Genomic DNA, 25,634 nt, shown 5'->3' on the forward strand with positions numbered 1-25,634 from the left:
AGTTTGTATCAGGGGCGTAGATATGGATGGGCCTGGTTGGACAAAGGCCCACCCACTGGGGAGCCAGGCCTTGACAGACCCACCCAATCAGATTGATGTGGTGTAAGCATTGTTGTGGATTTAGACCCTCAAATATTTGTATTTTTTTCTATTTTAATTGAGAGTGAAAATCAGAAAAATCTATAGGAAAACAAATAAAAAGGATTTTCCATCACTGAGCGGGCTGTTTGGGAAAACTAGAGTATACCTACTTCTCCAGGCAACACTACACCACTGCATAGGGCCGATAGAAAGACAGCAGTCACACACAGCGTGATGTTAACTTCTTTGGGCTCATTGGGACGCTAGCGTCCCACCTCGACAACATCCGGTGAAATTGCAGAGCGCCAAATTCAAATTACAAAAATAGTAATAATAAAAATTCATGAAAATACAAGTGTTATACATCGGTTAAAAGATTAACTTCTTGTTAATCCAGCCGCTTTGTCAGATTTAAAGAAGGCTTTACGGTGAAAGCATACCATGCAATTATCTGAGGACAGCGCCCCCATACAAAAGCATACAAACATTTTCCAACCAAGCAGAGGCGTCACGAGAGTCAGAAATAGCGATAAAATAAATCACTTACCTTTGAAGATCTTCCTCTGTTGGCAATCCAAAGGGTCCCCAGCTACACAATAAATGGGCATTTTGTTCGATAAAGTCCCTCTTTATATCCCAAAAACTCAATTTTGTTGGCTGTTTTGTTCAGTAATCCACTGGCTCAAAGGCGGTCAAAACATGCAGAAGAATACACCCTAATAGGATCGCTATAGTTTGTCGAAACATGTCAAACAATGTTTATAAGTAATCCTCAAGTTGTCAATTATCTCAATAATGGCTAAAATTTCAACCGGACAATAGCGTATTCAATACAAAGGAAAAGAACGAAGAGCACGCACACAGTCACAGGCACAAACCAGTAGTGCATGATTCCATATACCCCTTACCAAAAGGTCTTATTCTTCGTCGTTTTTTAGAAAACAAGCCTGAAACCATGTCTAAAGACTGTTGACATCTAGTGGAAGCCATATGAACTGTCTGGGCCCTAAACCCTTTATATAGTCAATAGGCTTTCAATGGAAAACCACTCACATAAAAAAAAAAAAAAATCCTGGATGGATTTTCCTCTGGTTTTTGCCTGCCATATCTGTTCTGTTATACTCACAGACATTATTTTAACAGTTTTAGAAACTGTTTTCAATCCAATGCTTCCAATTATATGCATATCCTAGCTTTTGGACCTGAGTAACATACTTTGGGCATGTCAGTCATCCGAAATTCCGGATACTGCACCCTAGCCCAAAAAGGTTAAACAATAAATAGTCCATAAACTCAGACATAATAAGCTAGAAGGTCCCAATCATTAGAATACAAAAACACAATCATTAAACATTTCCCAATCGAAATGTACAACTACTACTTCCATTTGCACGTTTAGCACACAAAGTAACCTGTGACCTAAAGCTTAAAGTGGGAACTGACAGTGTTTTAACTACTTTGCAGATATGAAACATACAGACAATCATATCAGTAACAAATACCAAATGTATGCTATAATATTTTTTTTAAATAGGTTATATTTGAATCAATGTTCCATGACGTACACAAAGGCATTGTTGGCAGAATAGATGGATGCAGTTCAATACATGATTAATATCATTTACCAATATATTTCTTGGTAGTCCAAAAAATATTGCTATCAGGTTGTAAATCACAGGTGGCCTGGTACATTGTTTGCTGCCTCTGACTGACTGACTTTTCCCCCTCATATTGTTTTTAGGTAACTATGCACAGCTAGAGATGCATGTATCATTTGGTTAGCTAGCAAGAACTTGAACGACTGTTATCCAGTTAGCATATCTTTTGCGTTCGCAAATTCTACTACGATTTCAGAGCACTCTCGCCTGATGAATTTACGAACGCGCAACACCTGCTGAATAGGACCGGTGTCAGTAAATTTTGCCAAAAAAAGTAAGTCAAGAACACTCCAGACAACATTTAAACAGCCTAACCAGCTCTGCTACGACGAGTAAAATGGTCAGAGTGAGGTGTTCTCTCATTTGCGTCTGGAAGTAGATAGCTAGCAAGCTAGACAACTTTAGATTTTTAGCTTGGGTGCTTGGTTGGGACAAGCATGCATTGGCAGGCAAGCTTCTGATTTTGGACAGCCAACTAGCTGAAAAAGTTTGAGGGTTTATCTAATGTTCCTTCGTTAGATTTTAGCTCATCTTGCTCTGTCTAACATTAGTTGTTGATCTTGTTGTTGTTGATGTGCATAACTGAGGGAGAGAGAGCCTACCTTTTCAAGGTTGTTTGATCAATAGGACTGTACAGTAACCAAATGTAAGAGGACTACCGTGGTGTTTACATATTTGCGATGTATTTTGTGGCTTTTGGCAAATGCGTTCTAATGATCTAACGTTGCGATGTTGCAACTGCCTGTAAACACACAGTAAGGTCCAAAGTGAATGATGGCAGGTATTTGTGACAAATGGCTTGTTTGTATAAAGGCCTACTGTAGCTCTGATTGGCTATAGCGCACCGGTCTGTGTAGAGTCCAGTCCTGGACAAGACATGTTTTTATTCAGTTTTATTTACTGCAGTGTCTATTAATTGTTCAAAAGCATCGCTGCTTTCCCACTCTATATTGCTATAGATTTTTCACAAATGCCTTAGTATAGGTAATTCCCAATCCCTCTAAGAATTTATGAAAATGTGAAAATGACTATATCTAAGTGGTTGCTTGTCCAAAAATGTTTTTAAAAAGTGTCATATTCTTCCTGGGGGAGTATATGAACAGATTTTAATAATAATGTCATGATGCTAAAATGCTGTCAGTTCCACTTAAAATGCTTCACACACACGTTATTTTCAAAGAGATGGCTAACAACAGCAACCGCGCTGCAATACAAAACACAGTTCCACTCACCAGATGATGATAATTTGAAACTTAACTTGAAAGTTATTCTTGAATAGGTAGAAGCTAACAAATGAACAACATCCTCTTTGATAACAGCTGCTGCAAACTAGCCAACAACAAAACATGCTAGCTAGGCCGTGGGAAATCTAAGTTTTTGTAAAAACAGTCCCACCCATTAAGTCAAAATGTGATTGATTGATTTCACAGTCACTCAAACATTTTGCCCGAATAAAGTTGAATGGCAGATGCCTTGATCTAGCTTCTGATGGCTTAGCCAACGGCTGACTTAGCTAGCTAGATTTATCTCCCCTGAGACCAGCAAAGAAAAATCCTGATTGGATATGTTAACCCTTTCCTTTCCCCAAGAAACTGAAGAGATTAAATAAGAACATAATTGAAAATAATATTATTATTATTATTATAATATTATTATTATCATCACTATTTTATAAATCCTTAGCCCTTCTCTGAAGGTGTAGAAGGCCCATTGTTCCCCATTGTGTTGACTCAGTCTCGGACCCCATGTCCCCTCCCTATCTGTCCCCTCCCTATCTCGGACTTAACTCAGTCTTTACCCACAATCCGGTCTTGCTCTTGACTCAGACTCGATTTGCTCTGGTCTTGGTCTTGAATAGGTCGTGATTTAGGTTGTCTAGAACACAACACTGCAAATCATGGTGTAACAGTAGGTGAGCTGGTTCTACTCTTTCTGGTCACTTTCTGGTGTTTTGTGGTGGAAAACTGAGTGTGTTGAGCATAACATGTTAACCCTGTTACCCACACATAGACAAGCTAGAAAGATTTTAACAATTCTTTTTTAATGAGGCTTGCATTCAATTGCCACTCCCTGTTGCACACAACAAGCTTCCATTCCCTCTGTCACAACTGGATTCATGGCTGATTTAAAATTAAATCCTCAACCCTCTTACTTTATTTGCCACTTAATAGGCACTTACTATAGCAATTTTTTCATTTTACCACTATTTTGTTATGACCCCCCTATATAGTGCACTACTTTTGACCAGAACCCTATGGTCCCTGGTCAAAAGTAGTGCACTATATTTTTTTACATAACCTTATCTAACTAGGCAAGTCAGTTAAGAACAAATTCTTATTTACAAGAGTCCATTCTACAGAGCTGCACAGTATTCAGCAAACAGATGAATCTAAAACCCTGGGCGAGTAGATAGATGCAGAGCAAAATAAACATGTGACGTGGAGACTATTGCTTTGTTACAGCACTTCTACAGAGCCACCATGGTTCATTCCAAACATGAATTCATGGTAGCCAGGTTTCTCCGATGTTTAGAGCCACCTGTAGTGCTCTGAACAGTGGGATAAGACTGGAGGAGTGGATCGTTGTGGATGCACAGGGAACAAACAGGCCATTTGATGAATAAATGTTTCCCATATTAATTAAGATGTGACTCATACTTTTAGGGTCGAGCAGCAGGATTCTTAGTGTGCACGTGAGTTCCTTAGCTAGCAGTAATTAACAAGCGGGGTGCTGCTCAGAGGCCAGATTAACTCAGACTTTGAAGACTAAAAACCAGAAAGGCTTCTTCCCCCCTCCTCTCAGCTTGGTCGCTCTTCTCTCTCTTCACCCAGAGTGATTTCACATTTCCTATGTATGTGTTCTTCCTTATTTAAATTTGCCTCGTCCGCTAGCTAGGCTATATCTAGCCAGAGGATATGCTAATGATGTGCTGACCCTTTCAGGATTAAAACATGGCTGGGTGCACTGAACAATTAGCTGCAGTATATTCATCATTAAGTTACTTTTTTAGACTGTTCAGTTGATTTTCACAACTAATGTTTTTTCTGTTCGTTTTTACCAAGTGCAGTTATGACGCGGAGTGAAATTACTATTCTCAATATGATTTCCAGGTCTCTGACCTCCTCCTTATAGGCTGCCTCGTTGTTGTCGGTGATCAGGCCTACCACTGTTGTGTCATTGGCAAATTTAATGATGCTGTTGAAGTTGTACCTGGCCATGCAGTCATGAGTGAACAGGGAGTACAGGAGGGGGCTGAGCATGCACCCCTGAGGGGCCCCTGGGTTGAGGATCAGCGTGGCAGATGTGTTGTTACCTACCCTTACCACCTGGGGGCGGCCCGTCAGGAAGTCCAGGATCCAGTTGCAGAGGGAGGTGTTTAGTCCCAGGGTCCTTAGCTTAGTGATGAGCTTTGAGGGCATTATGGTGTTGAATGCTGAGCTGTAGTCAATGAATAGCATTCTCACATAGGTGTTCCTTTTGTCCAGGTGGGAAAGGGCAGTGTGGAGTGCAATAGAGACTGCATCATCTGTGGATCTGTTGGGGCGGTATGCAAATTGGAGTGGGTCTAGGGTTTCTGGGTTAATGGTGTTGATGTGAGCCATGACCAGCCTTTCAAAGCACTTCATGGCTACAGACGTGAGTGCTACGGGTCAGTAGTCATTTATGCAGGTTACCTTAGTGTTCTTGGGCACAGGCACTATGGTGGTCTGCTTAAAACATGTTATTACAGACTTGGACAGGGAGAGGTTTAAAATGTCAGTGAAGACACTTGCTAGTTGGTCAGTGCATGCTCGCAGTACACGTCCTGGTAATCCGTCTGAATGTTGACCTGTCTAAAGGTCTTACTCACATCGGCTACGGAGAGCGTGATGAGAGAAACTACTGGTACTCCTTGTATAAAGTCTCGTTATTGTTATTTTATTGTGTTACTATTTCCTTTTACATTTTTTGTAAAGTTTTCTAACTTTTTAACTCTGCATTGTTGGGAACATGGCTCGTAAGTAAGCAATCCACTGTAAAGTCTACACATGTGGTATTTGGCGTATGTGACAAATATAATTTGATTTGATTTGATTTGATTTAGAGAAATGCTGTTGTTTTTTTTGAGCAAATTATGGACCAAGGACATCTATGTCTTCAATTTGGGTTTTCTTTCCCTGCTTCTAGTGTTTGTGCTCTTTCAGGAAATGTAAACCAAGTCGGATAGCTAGCACATTTTCCAAGTTAATAAATATGTTAGCACTACAGGCCTTTGATATTTGCTTGCTCTTTGTTTGGTGAGGAGGGAAAGTACAGAAGCACTTTAATGATAGTGCATGCCTTTAGGATGTGTTTTCATGTGGAACACAAATGGTGGATCTCGCTTTCTTGAAATTTAGCTGGAACTCTTTTACAACCTACATAGCACGAAGACTCAAGGGAGTGTTGGTTGGTTGGTTGGTTGGTAGGAATTAAAGCTTGTTGCTGGAAATATAGTTTTGGTTTCCAATGTTGAGGACAACTTTCAAATGATGGAATGTGATTTTTTTTGAAAGTAATAAAAGCTTTTCATTAGTGGATAATGTATGGAGTTGATGGAGTTGTTACCTACACAGTATGTCTTTATATTCTGTTTTCCTGTCCATTCCCTTTCCTCCCATATCCTTCAACTGTGGTGTGTTAATGCATGGTGATTTAGTTTAATTGCAATGGTAGATCCAATATGTTTTAATCTATATATCAAAATCTATAGTCTCAGCCAGCCAACATTCTGTTCCATTGCCAGAAATGGGAATAGAAAATGATGTTTGTATTCACATTGATGCTCAGCTGATAAGAGACTATTCTACGTACGTGACAGAGGGATTACATTTAGAATGTATTTCTGTGTTCAATCTTTACTTCAAATGTATTTCATCCAGATACTCATCTTTGCATTTTCCGATTCCTCTCAGCATCAGCATCAACACCTTCCCTCCACCATCCCCCCATCCACACAGCTATTCCTTCCATTTGAATATATGCATATTCATATCTTATATGAGCAACGTTTAGCATTGGGTGTAGAAACAGATGGAGGTTCCTCCAGAACAGAATTGCAGGGGAAAGAGGGTTGGAGCTGGCTGTTTTCTGTGTGAGAGAGAAAGCAGGCTGAGCCCACGCTCTGTGCAGGCTGGGATGAATCATAAGAGTGAGTGGGCGGGAAACGCGTTTCTTTCCTCAGAAAGGCAGAGATTCTGCTCTGACGTATATCCCTGGCGTACTGGAGAATAAAGCCTCCAGGAAGTTTTTTTTCTGACATTTTTTTTTCTTGCACTTTCTCATTTTAATGCGACTGTATGTATTATGGGTGTCTGTACTCAAATGGGATGACATCATCGTTGACCTCTGACAACAGACAGGAAGTGTATATGCATACATTACAAACACCTGTGTCATAGAAATACACAACCTCCAAACAGTACCAAACCATTTCTTATCACTCGGTGCTAGACTGGACAAAGAAGCTGTAAGTGTCCGGTAAATATTGATTGAATGCCTGCAACAGATAATAATTGAGTCTCTCCATCAACCCATGGACTCATATTGACCTGCTCAGACTTGTAATGTACAGGTCATATACTGTAATGGGATAGAGGAGGGTGTAAGACAGTGTGTACACGTGGGTCATGTACTCCCGGAATGTCATCCCAGAGCCAGATTAATGAATGAATGAGGTCAGTGTGCAGAAGACAAGTGATACCGATCTGGAGAGCACATGAGCGGTGTCCTCATGCCGTTGTCTGCTTTGATTAATGGAGCTGCCATCAGAGCGTCTGCTTCCACTGCCAGCTGGGTGATCATCAGTACTCTCCCTCCTGAACACAAGTAGCATTGCCTCCTCTGGTATGCCCTTACAGGAACATGGACCTGCTGACTGGATAACAGTGGACTATACCTAGGTTCAGGAGAACAACTAACTATAACGGACTTGGTAGTACACTAGAGGACCAAAATAGATATCCTTACTCTGTGTTGCAAAGGTGTTAGCTTTGAGGGTTTCCCTTGGCAAAGTAATGTAAGAGTTGAGTTTGTCTTTTCTCCCAATGCTGTGATTCTCCCAATGCTGTCTGGAACCTATATGCCTATCAGTGAGTATCCATCCCACTGATGTGCTGGCATCTGAACATTTTATTAACTGGCATTTTGTCATAAATCTGAGAATTTGGCTTGGCCAGGAAATAGTCCCTTACTTTGGGGAGCAAAATTATATTATTGTCACCAGGGTTCATTTGGAGGGTACCATATTAGCCTTGAGGGTGTTCAATCAGATATATGTTTTATTCGAGTGCACACCTTATAGTGTGTGTCAGTTATGAACTGTGTTATTCAATGTCTTGGAGCCTCAGCCTCGAAAACCATCATTACGTTACACAATGTTATTCAATGTCTTGGAGCGTCAGCCTCGAAACCACCATGACATTGATGCACCATGTTATTTAATGTCTTAAGAAACAGCCCAGCAGCACTTAATTTACAATGTTGACCAACGAGAGCCCCTTAGCTCATTTTCATGATTCTCTGTCTTGCTACTGTGAAAATTATAGTTTTCTATTGTAGATCTACTGTAATACTAAGATTAGATAAGAGATGTGTCTGTCTTGCTCCTTCAGGGGTGGTTTTGCACATCTAGCCTGCCTGCTTGACAGTGATTCTCACAGACAAGCCAGGCATGGGAACACAACGCAGTGAAAATTGTTCGTTTCCGATGAATTAGCTTTGAATGTTCAATCGCTGCTTTTTTACTCCAAATTCAAAAATGAATGGTCTTGGTAGTGGATAGGAGCCCAGTGATATCGTCACAGAGCCATGAGACTGAGCATTTTAGAATGCACTATTTAGTATTCCAGAAAACGTATCTTCCCTGGCTTTGCTTTTCCATCCACTTACTCAGCAGCTTTCCTCTTTCAAACAGGAGTTCAATAAAACGTGTTGTTATTAACAGATCAACTTCAAAGACAGTAGTCAATAAAGAAAAAACACATGGCTCACATTCTAAGCACATAGGGGATGCCTCTAGTTCCCACTAAGTTTGTGATTTTAAACTCTGTTAATAGTGGGGCTGCTTACCTGAAACATCTAAAAGAGTCGTGCATTTTGTGATAAAAGCATCAGAGGTAGATTTATATACCCTGAAAAGGTTTAGATTGGGAGCCAACCCAGATTTGTCCCCTCTGGGCATGGTATAATTATTTTAAATGGCCACCAGCAGTACCATTATTTTACATTTCAGAAGGACTGTTTTGAGATGATGGCACCAAATTTGGAACAGAAATAGATTTATAGACTCTAAGAAGATGTAGAAGTCCCAGATTTGGCCCCTGTGGGCTGAGGTGGCCATCTTGTAAAATGGCTGACTACGGTAACACTATTTTACAGTTCAGAAGTGCTGTTTTGAGAGAAGCACACCAAATTTGGCACAGAGGTAGATTTATGTACCCTTGAAAGACTTAGATATGGAGCCACCACAGATTTGGCAGTCGTTTTACAGAATTGCCACAGACGGTAATGCAATTTTACAGTTCAGAAGGCTTTTTTTTTTTCTACCGTTCAAAGGTTTGGGGTCACTTAAAAAACTCCTTGTTTTTGAAAGAAAAGCAATTTTTTTGCCCATTGAAATAACATCAAATTGATAAGAAATACAGTGTAGACATTGTAATGTTGTAAATGACTATTGTAGCTGGATTTTTTAATGGAATATCTATATAGGCATACAGAGGCCATTATCAGCAACCATCACTCCTGTGTTCCAATGGCACATTGTGTTAGCTAATCCAAGTTTATAATTTTAAAAGGCAACTTGATCATTAGAAAACCATTTTCCATTTATGTTAGCACAGCTGAAAACGGTTGTGCTGATTAAAGAAGCAATACTACTGGCCTTCTTTAGACTAGTTGAGTATCTGGAGCATCAGCATTCATAGGTTTGATTACAGGCTCAAAATGGCCAGAAGCAAAGAACTTTCTTCTGAAACTTATCAGTCTATTCTTGTTCTGAGAAATGAAGGCTATTCCATGCGAAAAATTGCCAAGACACTGAAGATCTCATAAAACGGTATGCTCTACTCCCTTCACAGAACAGCGCAAACTGGCCCTAACCAGAATAGAAAGAGGAGTGGGAGGCCCCAGTGCCATTACTGAGCAAGAGGACAAGTACATTAGAGTGTCTAGTTTGAGAAACATCCTTCTAGGCAGAGTTGCAAAGAAAAAGCTATATCTCAGACTGGCCAATAAAAAGAAAAGATTAAAATGGGCAAAATAACACAGACACTGGACAGAGGAAGATTGGAAAAAAAGTGTTATGGACAGACGAATCTAAGTTTGAGGTGTTTGGATCACAAAGAAGAATATTTGTGAGACACAGAAAAATGAAAAGATGCTGTAGGAGTGCGTGACACCATCTGTCAAGCATGGTGGAGGCAAAGTGGGAGATTTGTACAGGGTAAAAGGGATCTCAAAGATGGAAGGCTATCACTCCATTTTGCAACGCCATGTCATGCCCTGTGGACGGCGCTTAATTGGAGCCAATTTCCTCCTACAACAGAACGATGACCCAAAGCACAGCTCCAAACTATGCAATAACTATTTAGGGAAGAAGCAGTCAGCTGGTATTCTGTCTATAATGGAGTGGCCAGCACAGTCACCGGATCTCAACCCTATTGAGCTGTTGTGGGAACAGCTTGACTGTATGGTACGTAAGAAGTGCCCATCAAGCCAATCCAATTTGTGGGAGGTGCTTCAGGAAACATGGGGTGAAATCTCTTCAGATTACCTCAGCAAATTGACAACTAGAATGCCAAAGATCTGCAAGGCTGTAATTTCTGCAAATGGAGGATTCTTTGATGAGAGCAAAGGACACAATTATTATTTAAATTAAAAATCATTATTTATAACCTTGTCAAATTCTTGACTATATTTCCTAACTCATTTCATTTAAGTTTTCATGGAAAACAAGGACATTTCTAAGTGACCCCAAACTTTTGAACTGTAGTGTAGATTTGGGCTCCCCTAAAAAGATTAAGTTATGGAGCCACACAGATGTGCCCCCTGTGGACCATGGCAGCCATTGTACTGAAAGGATGCAGACAGTACCACTATTTTACAAACTTCTAATCCACAAAAAGAAGTGGCCTATACTTCTTCAGATTTTTTTATGTCATGGCCTATACTTCTTGCCCGTGATCTCCCAAAAACCAAAAGGTTCAACAGTAACACACAGTATAATACAATGAGTACAGATGGAAACACAGCATTCATGTTGGCCAAATTGTAGAAAAGTGTAGTGGAGGTGAGTTAGAATGCTCGTGATGAGGTAGCCCTGCCTGCATCTTAAAACTACCTTCAGCCCAAGACGCAACCTTATTTTGGTCTAATGTATAAGACGTTGGGTTCTGAAATGGGAGACCAGGGTCCACATCCTATCTGTTACTTGAACATGAAAATGGCTACTAAAGCTACTTTGCAATGTCCTAATCAGGAGCAAATTCAGACTTAACTACAGCTGTATCTGGGAAACAGGACAATTCTCTCGAGCTGTGCTTTAGTCAGAGCTGTGCCTGACACACATAATATTTTACTTTCAACCAGTTCATGAACAAAAGTATTCCACTAATTTAATATAATATTCTGCAATTTGAACAAATTAAAGGCTATGTCACATTTTAGTATGCCTTGATATTTTGGTGGTGACGGTTGATCTGGAACAGCATCTGATAAAGGTGTACTTCCTGCACCCTAAGGCACCTCCAAAATCATCATTCAGAATTAGTCATTTTTGGGTCAGTGGAGGCAAACACACTCACAGACAGAATATACACCTTTCGAACGAGATACATAAGTCGAGCATCAAAAGCCCTGGAACTAACTAGCTAATTTACTAGTGACTACTAATCTAAAGGAACTCACCTGACCTGACACCCTCAATTCAAGTGTATGGTCAACCAATGCTGTCTATCAGCCAGTGGCAGCCATGTTACAAAAATGTTAGATGTACACAAGGGTCTCTGAAGTATAACATACAGTATAACATCTAGCCTAATTGGGGTTGAAGGCATTTTGTTAGACGGCTGTCACAGCCCCCATTGGCCAAAGCTGTGGAGCTTCCATATCTACATATTTTTGGGGTACATTAATCGACCTCTGTGCCACATTTGGTGCATTTATCTCAAAAAAGCCCTTCGGACGGATGCCACGGAACCCAGGGGCCAGCTCTGGGTCCATAAATCTAGCTCTGTGACAAACTTGGACCCTTTATCTTGAAATAGTCCTTCTGATTTGTATAAAGATAAAGATAGCTGCCATAGCCCCTGGGGACAAATCTGTGGTGATGTTACATTCAAAGTATGACTGTCTATTATCTACTATCTAAGTATGTAGTATCCATCTTGCATGTTGAGCCAATAGTAGATCGCCTTTATTGATATTAACCAGTGAATTTATTGATAACATCCAAAGATGGCAATACTACTGTTGGCTATTTTTAATTTCAGCCATGTGCAAGCTGTTATTGAAAATATCAGATACATTTGCAGCAATTTTGCAACAAGGTTTATAGTTTTAAAATACATATTGTTTCCATGGTGACATGTCCTGTCCTTCCTTTTCTTCAGCGATATTCCCTGAAGCAGTATGCATGTGTTTGCTTACATACATGCCATACTTTGACAACCCATATTAACACCCCAAACTAAATGCCATGAAAATGTGAAAACATATTACAATAATGCCCCCTTTTCTGTAAACCACTTGAAATAGACCTGTATCAACTGTAGATGGTGCAGTAGTGTGTTGATATCATTTTAGTATACTTGATAGAGCCTTTCACAGCCTTGTTTAGATCCATTAACGTCACACGGTTACGCCCTTGTCAAGCTTGCTCCGCATGGTGAAACCCATTTGTCAGGGATGCATAGTTACACTGTCTGGGCTGTGGTGGCTTCTGGTTTTCGTGCCTTGCTTAGTAACTAATTCAGACCTGGGAATTCAAGAGTGTTAATATATCTTCCTGATGTATTACCTTACTGGAAAAGTATCCAATCAGATGAGACAACCATCAACATTCTGGTCCGTGCAACATTCTGGTTCTTATTATTTCAGCTGTAAAATGTATTATTAGTAAATTACCAGTAAACCACATAATAGCTGTGTTATTTTTAAGCAGAGGTGTGCCTAGACATAGCCTTTAGCCGTGGTATACTGTATATTGGCCATATACCACAAACCCTGAGGTGCCTTATTGCTATTATAAACTGGTTACCAACGTAATTAGAGCAGTAAAAATAAATGTTTTGTCATACCCGTGGTATACGGTCTGATATACCATATAGTTTATAATCACATTATACATCTAAATTGTTGAATCGTTACAGAGAGAAAAAACATAACATGGGCCCCGAGGGGCCCTCAGTAACAAATGACTTAAAATGTGTCAAACTGATCTCATTTATTGATCAAGATTAGTACTGTAACGTCAGTTTGTCCTAATATATCAAATAATTTCACATCTGAGGTACATGTAATGGAAATGTGTTAGTTCCATAGGTTATGCATATTAGGGTTAAACCAATGAGTGTTCACATACAGTACAGGAGAGCATCCAATGATTACACATGTTCTTATGATAATGTCCTACTGAGCAACACACAACCCTTAAAGAAAGCGCCATATAGTGAGAAATGTAGAGTCTATGTGGACTCTCAATAGTGTTGGCATGTATTTCTGTGACTCCGGCTTTTGTTTGCCAGCTTCCTTAAAGCCTAAAATAACCTCATCTGGGCAGATTCTCTCTCCTCCTACACAGAATTCAAACGCTTGGCACAGGCGCTTTGAAAAAGATTGTTGAGAGGTTTTAGCTGTCAATCTGATGGATTTTTCTGTTTCCATCCCTCCTGTAGAGAATGCAGTTTGTCCAACATGTATATATGTTTCCTTAGTGGTGGCAGGTAGCCTAGTGGTTGGAGCGTTGGGGCAGTAACCGAAAGGTTGCTGGATCTAATCCCCGAGCTGACAAGGTCAAATCTGTCGTTCCGCCCCTGAACAAGGCCATTAACCCGCTGTTCCCCGGCAGGCTGTCATTGTAAATAATAATTTGTTCTTAACTGACTTGAATAGTTAAATGAAGGTTAAATGTATTATTATTATTTTTATTTTTTTTGTGATTTTTTGAACATTCATATCTTGTATATGCTATTGTGTTTCAATTGAGTTGTTTTTGCCAATCCCGAAAGCACTACAATGCACAGGCCTAATGGGTATTCTATTTATGTCTCTATTCTTCCTGTCGGCCTGATATAAGCAGCTTGGGTCCTTTCAAATCAAATGAACCAAATCATACATCATTTCAGAAAAGCCTTAGACAAATAATATGCTGCTGCAGTGTTGGTACATTGTATACAATGATGTTACTATTGCAGCGGTGTGTTCATCATTTGTCCACATTTTTCTAGTTTCCAAACTTTGCGGGTAAAACCAGTTAAAGGCCCAGTCTTTACAACAGGCTCATTCACGTACCTTCCCAAACCACTCATCAAACAGGACTACATGTGTAGCTCATGGTCCTTTAGTTTAGTCATCAAATGAACAAAAGAGAAGAACTTAATCAGATTCATCCAATAACAGTTCCATTCATAAAGCCAGGTCTACATGCTGCTCATGCAATTAATGTCCCTAACCCTAAGCTAACCCTGGCATCTACAGTGAACTCAAAAAGCATTGCGACAGTGACTTTTATTGTAAATAAGAATATAATATATTTCTAGACACTTCTACAATAATGTGGATGCTACCATGATCACGGATAGTCCTAAATGAATCTTGAATAATGATGAGTGAGAAAAAGCTAGACACAAAAATATCATACACACCAAAAAATGCCAACCTCCCCTGTTATTGTAATGGTGAGAGGTTATCATATCTTGGAGGTATGGTATTTGTGTGTCTAGCTTTTTCTCACTCATCATTATTCACAATTCATTCAGGACTAGCCGTAATTATGGTAGCATCCACATTAATATAGAAGTGTTTAGAAGCATATTCTATTCTTATTTACAATAAAAGTGACTCCAAAATGACACAATACATTATTTACCATTCATTTCTATTGGGCACAAAATAATCTGAAAACACAACCAAAACAAAGTGCAAATACATCCAACAAGTTTGTAGAGTCACAAGCTTGATGTTATCATTGAGTTCCAGGAATATGGTACCAAATACTAAACTTTTGACAACACATATAAATGAATTTGTCCCAATACTTTTGGTCCCCGAAATTGGGAGGACTATGTACAAAATTGTTCCAAACGGTTCACCCAGTATGGATGAAAATACCCTTCAAATGAAAGCTGACAGTCTTTACTTTTACCCCACAGTCATGTATACTTTCAAAGTGCTGGAGTACAGAGCCAGAACAACAAAATGTTTGTCTCTGACCCAACACTTTTGGAGCTCACTGTATATCAGGATGGCTTCCCACTGCTTTTCTATCTTGGAGTGGTGATGAATGATAGTCCAAGCAAAGTCCAGCCAGGCATTCACTCACAACCTGACAGCACTGAGAATGGGAGACTTTTGAAGGCCTTTGACATCAGTGTGTTTCAGTGTGTCACCCTGGCCCAGGCAGCATCATAATAGGCCAAAGCAGGGCTGTAGTGACAGGGAGACGGGTGGAGAAGAGGCCCTCTCATTACAGACCGGTAGAGCTGTGGACCTTTAAAGGGCTGGCAGAGGATTGTCAGGAGACATCATATGATGGATCTCTGCACTTCAGAAGGGACAATAGCAAGATATTGAACCCTCAGTGGGCTGTCACTCCTATTGTACAAGACACCTGAAATATCATGATTCATATCATAACCCAGCAAGAAAGTTTGTCATTGTTGTTGAATTACCTTTTTAGAGAGGGCCAATACCCAGGAAACAGTTACAGAGAGTAGGTCCTTGTTTGATTGGTTACAGTTGATACCTTATTTTTGTTATTTTTTTTTGTTGTTTTTATTTTTTTATTTTTAGGGGGAGTAGATATTGCAAATAGACTGTGGTTTCTGTCAATGTAATTGTCTGCATCATTTCCAATCCCCCATATATATATTTGTATTTATTTTCCTTTATACATACAGCTTATATGTACTATATACATTTCATGGACACAGTATATTTTACATTAGTTATCTTTTGTTTGTTTTTAAGTCCTGTCCTTCAGCTACCCTCAACCCCTCCCATCTTTTTCTGAAGACCATCCAGTTTTGATTTCTATTTGTTATATATTTTTCAACTGTGCTGTGATTGTTTCACAACAGTTCTGAACGTATATACATTTTACGGACACAGTATACTTTACATTAGTTCTCGTTTATTTGTTGTTTTTAGTCCCACCCTTCAGCTCCCCTCAACCCCTCCTGTCTATCTCTGAACACCATCCAGTTTTGATTTCTATTTGTCACATATGTTTCAACTGTGCTGTGATGTTTCACAAAAGTTCTGATCCTTTCTATTCTCATAGTTTCTATGGATTGTAAATTAAAGATAACATTATTTGCTAAGAGTATTATTATATTATTGATTGATTGCTCCAAAACCTCCATAAAAAAGCCAGACTATGGTTTGCAACTAAACATGGGGACAAATATCATACATTTTGGAGAAATGCCAAAATTCACCCAACTTATTGTGGGAAGCTTGTGGAAGGCTACCCGAAACGTTTGACCCAAGTTAAACAATTTAAAGGCAATGCTACCAAATACTAATTGAGTGTTTGTAAACTTCTGACCCACTAGGAATGTGATGAAAGAAATAATAGCTGAAATCATTCTCTCTACTATTATTCTGACATTTCACATTCTTAAAATAAAGTGGTGATCCTAACTGACCTAAAACAGGGAATTTTTACTAGGATTAAATGTCAGGAATTGTGAGAAACTGAGTTTAAATGTATTTGGCTAAGGTGTACGTAAACTTCCGACTTCAACTGTATAACATTCTTTTGGTTGCAAGACTTTTGTATAATAAATTTAATTGAAAAACTATGTTTTGAATCCGGCGTTTTGTGTGTCAGTTCATAAACCATGTGCCATGGAATTGGTATATCGCAAATCTCCTCCCACGCAATCTGTATGGCACAGAGGTCAATTATTTGGTCCTTAAATGAAACTGGTATACTTTTTTATTTCTCACAATTGTCTTTAACCAATTGTGGCATTTAATGCAGGGCTAAAAGACACGTTCCTTACTTTCTCCCTCTTACACTTGCCTCTTCCATTTTTGCGGTAATGCTGCAATTAGCCGGTTGTAATGTTGGATAGTTGTTACCTTATTGGTAATTAGGAACACTTCAAAACCTAATCTGTGTCCCATCATATTACCGATATAGATAGTGCACTGCTTTTGTCAATGGCTCTGGTCAAAATCAGTGCACCATTTGGGACGTAACCCTAGTGTTGAAGTATTTGGTATGTTCAGATTATGAACCCGGAATGCAAAGGCAATATGTGAAACAATTGTGTAATGTCAGGATTGTAAATGTGAATGCTTTTGAGTAATGCTGTCACTGTATGGTTCTTTATCGCAGTTGTTCAGGTTGTCAAGGTTACGCTGCTGGCTCTGAAAAGACATTAGAAAAAAGAGAAAAGCCAACAGGACAACTGATCAAAGGAGAGAGCGGAGTCCCACTCTCCTTTGGACATGGTCTGTTTGTCGACAGCACTCTGATACTGTCTAGCAGGAACTTCTCTCTGTGTGTCTGTCAGATTATTGCCTTGAATTACAATAATCTATTTATCTGTTTGTTAGGAAAAATGATTCTCAGTGGTGATTCAAATGCTTGACGGTATGCTTGGAAATGGGAGAGCTAGCTACCATATCTTTCTATGCCCTCTCCACACTCTCTCTCACCCTCTTTCTCTCCCCCTTCTCTCTCTCTTTCCTATCTCTGTGTCTCTCTCTCTTCCCTTTGTTCCATCTGCTCTACTTGCCTCTGTGTAATGACCCTTTTCCCTCAGAGACCAATTACTCACTAACCGTAACCACTCTCATTAATATTTACTGTATGAAACATACTGATGGATAGTTTTCGTGCAACACTGTTGTAATTACACATATAGTTAGCTATTCTGTGATTGGTGATTGTGACATCCAAACCACTGTTTCCACATCTTTGAACAGAACCTTAATATTATTAGACACTCTTTAACATAGAATGCGAAGTATCTAGGATAACATTGAGTTGGAAATAATGAGGTCTTCTTTTTCACTAGGAAACTTCAATCAGTCAATCAATCAAATGTATTTATAAATCCCTTTTTTACATCAGCCGATGTCACAAAGTGCTATACAGAAACCCAGCCAAAACCCCAAACAGCAAGCAATGCAGACATAGAAGTGTGGTGACTAGGAAAAACTCCCTAGAAAGGCAGGAACCTATGAAGAAACCTAGAGAGGAACCAGGCTCTGAGGGGTGGCCAATATCAGATATGTCTATGTCCTGGGAAATGTTCTTGTTACTTATAACCTCATGCTAATCACATTAGCGCACGTTAGCTCAACCGTCCTGTGGGGGGGACACCGATCCTGTAGAGGATAAGCAGCCTGCTGTCTGTGGAAGGCCAAGTATGTCAGGGAAGCCAGCATCACATTTTCCCCATGCAGTGGATGGTCCTCTGTGGAGTTAGAGGTGCTGCATACTGTACTTCAGATGTCCTTTGGGAGTTTTCTCTCTGAATGTGTTGAAGAGACCACCTTCCAGACTCACACACTGCCTGTGTTCCAAATGACCCACAGGGCTCTGGTCAAAAGGAGTGCACTATGTAGGGCGACAGGTGGTTAGAGCATTGGACTTGTAACCGAAAGGTTGCAAGATCGAATCCCCGAGCTAACAAGGTAAAAATCTGTAGTTTCTGCCCCTGAACAAGGCAGTTAACCCACTGTTCCTAGGCCGTCATTGAAAATAAGAATTTGTTCTTAACTGACTTGCCTAGTTAAATAAATAGATAATAGGGTGCCATTTGTGAAACAGCCACTGTAAAACTTCAGATAATTTCTGTTCCTCTCTAGACAATGGCAGAGCAGATATAAATATATGTATGTGTTACAGCTCTTTCCAATTATTCATATTTTTATACAGTACCAGTCAAATGTTTGGACACACCTACTTATTTTTTTATTACATTTTTATTTAACCTTTATTTAACTAGGCAAGTAATTGATGTTTTTTAAAACTATTTTTCACATTGTAGAATAATAGTGAAGACATCAAAACTATCATGTTGTAACCAAAAAAGTGTTAAACAAATCTTTTGAGATTCTTCAAAGTAGCCACCCTTTGCCTTGATGACAACTTTCTCTCAACCAACTTAACCTGGAATGCTTTTCCAACAGTCTTGAAAGAGTTGCCACATATGCTGAGCACTTTGGACTCATCATACCAAAGGACAGATTTCCACTGGTCTAATGCCCATTGCTCGTGTCTCTTGGCCCAAGCAAGTCTTTTCTTATTATTGGTGTCCTTTAGTAGTGGTTTCTTTGCAGCAATTCAACTATGAAGGCCTCATCTCAAACAGTTGTTGAGACGTGTCTGTTACTTGAACTCTTTGAAGCATTTGTTTGGGCTGCCATTTCTGAGGTGCAGTTAACTCTACTGAACCTCTCCTCTGTAGCAGAGGTACATCTGGGTCTTCCTTTCCTGTGGCGGTCCTCATGAGAGCCAGTTTCATCATAGCTCTTGATGGTTTTTGAGCCTGCACTTTCAAACTTCTTGAAATGTTCTGGATTGACTGACCTTCATGTCTTAAATGATGGACTATCGTTTCTCTTTGTTTATTTGAGCTGTTCTTGCCATAATATGGACTTGGACTTTTACCAAATAGGGCTATCTTCTGTATATCACCTCTACCTTGTCACAACACAACTGATTGGCTCAAACGCGTTAAGAAGGACATAAATTCCACAAGGCACACCTGTTAATTGAAATGCAATCCAGATGATTACCTCATTAGGGTGGTTGAGAGAATGCGAAAAGTGTGCAAAGCTGTCATCAAGGCAAAAGGTGGCTTCTTAAAATAATATAAAATATATTTCGTTTTGTTTACCCCTTTTTTTGGGGGGGGGGAGGGATTCCATGTGTTTTATTTCATAGTTTTGATGTCTTCACTATTATTCTACAATGTACAAAGTAGTAAAAAATAAAGAAAAACCATTGAATGAGTAGCTGTGACCATATCTTGCCATTTCCACTCCACAAGCGTAATTTGTGTTAATTATAGACATGATGGCTGCATCAAATACTTATAAATCATTACTGTGTGGGTTGTCATTATGTGTTTCCAAAACTCCCATTCCTTGGCAGCAGCTAATGGGGATCCCTAATAAATACAAATACAAATACAAAACTAGCTCTCTCTCCCACCACAGAGAGTGATATCAGGAACATGGGGTGGGTTGGGGGCTGAAGCAGCGGTTCAACCCCCAGTACCATTAGAGGATCACAGTGGCCAATAATAGCCCAATAATAACATGGCTGGCTGCTCACTCTCTGCCACCCGTTGAGCCCTCTTCCTTCCTGCTGTGTGTGGCGCCATGTGGCCCGGTGTGTGCTGCTTCCTGTCCTGAAGGACGTCACACAATTAACACAGCTGAATGAAGAGCCCCTCCGCCTGCTGCAATTACTCTGATGCGCCTTGCATGTCAAATAAATTAATTGAGCCGATGTTTGTGCTCTCTTGTCTTTGATATTTATTTCAAGACGTGTGATTCAAAATACTGCCTCATTGTTAAGTATGTGGTTATGATCTGTTCTATTGTACAGTGCAACCAGAAGAAGACAGTTAACATATTCTTGTTGTCAGTGTTGGTTGGTGGAGAGGAGGCTTTTCTATTTTATTTTTGTACATTCTCTCCGGATGGGGTAGAGGTAAAAAAAAAAAAGAGTCAAAGAAATATGTACTAAGATAACCCCAACCCATTCCCCCCTCAGTCCCCATCCACCCACCTGCACCCTCCCCACCCGGAAACCATGTTATAATATTAAATGTTTTCGCAGCAGTGCTGCCTGCCAGCAGTGATCTTCTCTGAGTGATTCAGAGCTGCAAGGGGCTATCATTGTTAAGTAACACAATAGATGCAAAGCATTTAATATTTTAATTCATGCACTTTGAAACTGCAGGGCACTCCCTCATCATATGGAGGAATGTGTCTACCTGATTTAGGGGACACAGTGAACAGTTGGGAGTTGGGGCCAATCTCATCATAAAACATTTCCTTGGTGTTAAGTACAGTCTGTGAACAAACTGAAAATGTTTTTCCATATTCTGTTCCATTTGAAGAGTTGTTCAGATTCAATCCGATCTGTGGACCTTACTTTTTTAATGGCTAGCTCAGAATATGAACTTTCCAAAGGTTGTTCCAAAGGTCAGTCCTTTTGGGAGCCCAGATAATGTTTTTTATAAATCCCGTCATTGGATGGTTCGGTAGTTGGGTTTCCCAAGGGACTCCTAAAAATTGTTGCAAGCAGCATAGTCAAAGTCACCAACACTCTGGATAACATGAAAATAGTCTAGCCAGCTCTTCTAGAGCAAGTAAAATGGTCAGAGTGAGGTGTTCTCTCATTTGTGTCTGGAAGTAGCTAGCAAGTTGGTCAACGTTAGTCATTTAGCTTGGGTGCTTGACTGCCGTTGTGAGGTCAGAACGCTCTGATCAACCCTACTCCTCGGCCAGAGCGTCCAGTGTGCACTCGGAACACTCTTAGAGCGAAATGCTCTGAATTTATGAATGGACAATCTGACAATGCTCTGAATTTACGAACACCCAGAGCGCACTCTGAGCGCTCTCTGGCACTCCAGAGTGGATTTTCGAACTCACCCATAGACAAAAGGAGTTGCCTGGTAATGTGTATCTTTCAAATCTTGGAATGTTCTCAAACCATTACAGTCCATGATATTGGTAAGAGTACAGATTACACATTTGGACCATTGGAGGGATGTGAAAGGCCACCTTCCAGATCACAAGGCATTATTGTGAAATATTGGAGTATGGGCATACAATTTTGATACCCAGTTGCAATGATTGAAGATTTTGCACCAAATTGTGCAAGCAAAAATTGGTCCAAAGCATAGTTTAAATTATTTAAGGGATATATCAGTGCAGACCACCTCTTCCATGGCAATATGAGACACCATATTTCTCTCTATACTGAGCCAAGGGGCAGAAGAATCATGTCTAAACCAATTTAGGACGGGGCGAGATGCTAGTGACTGGAAATACGATTTAACGTTTGATACAGATAGTCCTCCCACGTCTTTCCCTCTTTGCAAATTCCAGTAGCCAGAAGGGGGAGCTATGGGACGCAGTGAGCTACAGCAAAACATTTTTTACTCATCAATCTACACACAATACCCCATAATGTTTTTTAGAAACGTTTTCAAATGTATAAAAAAAATTAAAAAAACAGAAATACCTTAATTACATAAGTATTCAGACCCTTTGCTATGACACTCGAAATTGAGCTCAGATGCATCCTGTTTCAAGTCATCATCCTTGAGATGTTTCTACAAATTGATTGGATTCCACCTGTGGTCAATTGATTGGACATGATTTGGAAAGGCACACACCTGTCTATATAATGTCCCACAGTTGACAATGCATGTCAGAGCAAAAACCAAGCCATGAAGTCGAAAAGGAATTGTCCATAGAGCTCCGAGACAGGATTGTTTCGAGGCACAGATCTGGGGAAGGGTACCAACAAATGTTTGGAACCACTAAGACTCTTCTTAGAGCTGGCAGACCGACCAAACTGAGCAATTAGGGAGGTGACCAAGAACCTGATGCTCAATCTGACAGAGCTCTAAATTTCCTCTCTGGAGATGGGACAACCTTCCAGAAGGACAACTGTCTCTGCAGCACTCCACCAATCAGGCCTTTATGGTAGAGTGGCCAGACGGAAGCCACTCCTCAGTAAAAGTCACATGACAGCCCACTTGGAGTATGCCAAAAGGCACCTAAAGACTCTCAGGTCATGAGAAACAAGATTCTCTGGTTTGATGAAACCAAGATTGAACTCTTTGGCCTGAATTCCAAGTGTCACGTCCGGAGGAAACCTGGCACCATTCCTACGGTGAAGCATGGTGGTGGCAGCATCATGCTGTGGGGATATTTTTCAGCAGCAGGGACTGGGAGCATAATCAGGATCAAGGGAAAGATGAACGGGGCAAAGTACAGAGAGATCCTTAATGAAAATCTGCTCCAGAGTGCTCAGAATCTCAAACTAGGGTGAAGGTTCACCTTCTAACAGGACAACGACCCTAAGCACAGAGCCAAGACAATGCAGGAGTGGCTTTGGGACAAGTCTCAATATCCTTGAGTGGCCCAGCCAGAGCCCGGACTTGAACCCGATGTAACATCTTTGGAGAGACCTGAAAATAGCTGTGCAGCGACGCTCCCCATCCAACCTGACAGAGCTTGTGGGGATCTGCAGAGAAGATCTACCCTCACACATAATGGTCTACCCTCACACATTACAAAGGGGTAGGATGCCGCTCCTTTGATATTCATGGAGATTCACTCATGACTAGCACATCAAAATACCAGACAACCATTCAAAAACGTGGGCCATGGGAAACTAGCTAGTGTCGCAGAGGAAATAAATCACAGCTGAACTGTGGCTTGAAGTGAATCTTTTTACTCTTTGACATACCGTCTGTGTCTGTCATTCTCAATGCTAGGAACCCAATACTCTTCTGGTTTTGTGTGTGTTTAAATCAAAATAACCTCTCAGAGACTCATGCTTTACTGACAAAGTAGATTGTGTATGTGTTAAAAAATACTGATTTAGGATCTCAGCTCTCCCCACCACAATCCTAACCTTCACAATTATTAGAGTAGATATGAGAAATAATTATTAGAGTGCATTGTTTTTGGGAGTATAAAAGCGCATGAACAGAAGGACAATACAATGTCTACATTTTCATTTCTTCTAACATTTTGTTGTTGTTTCTCCACCTCTGTCTTTACAGCTCCTATCAGGAACATAATCTGCAGTGGTTCCCAGGTTGGCCCACTGTCTGTGGACTGAACAGACACCATGAAGGGTCTATCAAGCAGTCGCAGCCACCACCATTTGGTCACCTGTGACCCTGGTTCCTATGATGCCCTAGGCCATGGCCACCACCCTGACCGCAAGCCCTACCTGATCAACCAGATGGACATGCCCATGTCCCACCCCTCTGACCACGCCTACTACACCCAGGTCCAGAGCCAGCATAACCAGAAGAACCACACTGCCTTCCCCTCAGACAGTAGTGTGGTGCCCTATGGGACCTTCCCCAGACGACACTACAGCAGCTCCCACCACGAGCTGAAGGATCGGGTGGGGATGGATGAGTGTGCTGTGGTGCCCTATGGTGTGGGTGTTGGTGTGGGTAACATGCTTCCCAACAAGGGCGTCAACATCCGCCTGCCAGTCAACCTGCTGGACCAGTTTGAGAGGCAGCCGTCATTCACCCGGGACGGCTACCACACGCTGCAGTACAAGAGGACGGCACTGGAGCAGCGCAACGACAGCCCCGGACGCATCCGCCACCTGGTCCACTCCGTCCAGAAACTCTTCGCAAAGTCCCACTCCTTGGAGGGGCCAAACTCCAAGCAGGGAAGCATCAATGGCAGCAGGAACAGCCCCGAGAGCGAGACACCCCCCACGCAGAAGCACCGCAAACGTAGCAAGAGCAGGGAGCGCTGCAAGTCAGCTGAGCCCAAGCACAGGAGCCCCACCTCGGGGTACTGGAGCTCAGACGACATCCTGGATGACCGAGACGTCTGTCACAGCCTGTTGCACAGCCCCACTGGAGTCATGACCATGGGCCGCCACCCGGACAAGTCCCAGTCGCAGTACTTTATGGAGGCCTACAACACCATCAGTGAACACGCCCTGAAAACGTCGCGCAGTAATAACGACGTAGTAAAACACACCTGTGTCCCCTCCCATATCCCCATAAGCATGGACGCCCAGCTCATGAAGAAGAGCTTGTGGTCGTCCAGTCTAACGGTGAGCAGGGCTCGCCAAGTCTACCAGAAGGCCTCAGTAAATTTAGATCATAAAGCGCTAGTGAAATCTGAGGCTTGTCAGCAGGAGCGCTCATGCCAGTTCTTGCAGGTATGCAATTCTTTAAATTCACCCCTAAACCCAAACCCCCCCTTGCCCACCTACCTACCCCACTGGAGAGGACCTACCCCCTCTCCACTTTCATTTGATTTGAAGAGAGAAGTAAGTGCAAACCAGTAGTGGCCTTACTTCCTTTAGTAGGCTTTTTTCTTTTAAACCCATCAGTGACTGGCATTATTTCCTGTTTATAAACCTCTTAATTTCATACATTTCCCAGTTTTTGGGTTCTTTAATTATTACCTAATAATTTTGTGTGGTGTGTGTGTGTGTGTGTGTGTGTGTGTGTGTGTGTGTGTGTGTGTGTGTGTGTGTGTGTGTGTGTGTGTGTGTGTGTGTGTGAATATTCTCCGGAAGTTGTACACAAAGATTACATTGCCAAAACCATCACCTGTGAAATTCCACTCACGAGACACAGTTTGCACAACAAGAGCACAAATAACACATCTCTAAATGGATCTAAGCATTCAATTTCAACTCTGCTTATTTGCAGAAATATCCAAATACTGATTATGAATTATTATGTTAATGTAAATAGTATGTAAATGTTGTTCTCAACAATAGTTCATCTCCTCTCTATCTCACGCTCACTTGTTCTACACTGAATGTATTTTCTAATACCAGACATGTAGGAGTGGTTTTATGTATGATAGGCTAATAGAAGACATTGAGACACAGTCAGCAACACTGTGAACCAACACATTAGTGGATGTTTCCCATGTACTCCTTCATATCCT

The 25,634-nt window shown here is 40.9% G+C and overlaps 1 protein-coding gene across 10 annotated transcripts in view; it reads left to right on the top strand.

Annotated features, from left to right (window-relative positions):
* The window catches only part of dlgap1a (DLG associated protein 1a), a 121,980-nt gene that overhangs the window by 49,549 nt on the left and 46,797 nt on the right, over positions 1–25,634 (top strand). For 4 of the 10 annotated variants that reach the window (XM_036985981.2, XM_036985978.2, XM_090182321.1 and 1 more), the window contains exon 3: positions 23,756–24,891. In XM_036985981.2, the coding sequence (XP_036841876.2) occupies positions 23,824–24,891 (1,068 nt within the window). In that variant the 5' untranslated portion in view covers positions 23,756–23,823. Of the gene's footprint in view, positions 1–12,632; positions 12,822–23,755; positions 24,892–25,634 lie in introns of those variants that run through there. The other 6 variants (XM_036985979.2, XM_090182322.1, XM_036985982.2 and 3 more) reach the window with 4 other exon arrangements.

The sequence above is a fragment of the Oncorhynchus mykiss genome, chromosome 8 (genome assembly GCF_057628025.1).
Source record: "Oncorhynchus mykiss isolate SJ-2025 chromosome 8, ASM5762802v1, whole genome shotgun sequence".
Taxonomy (NCBI): Eukaryota; Metazoa; Chordata; class Actinopteri; order Salmoniformes; family Salmonidae; genus Oncorhynchus; species Oncorhynchus mykiss.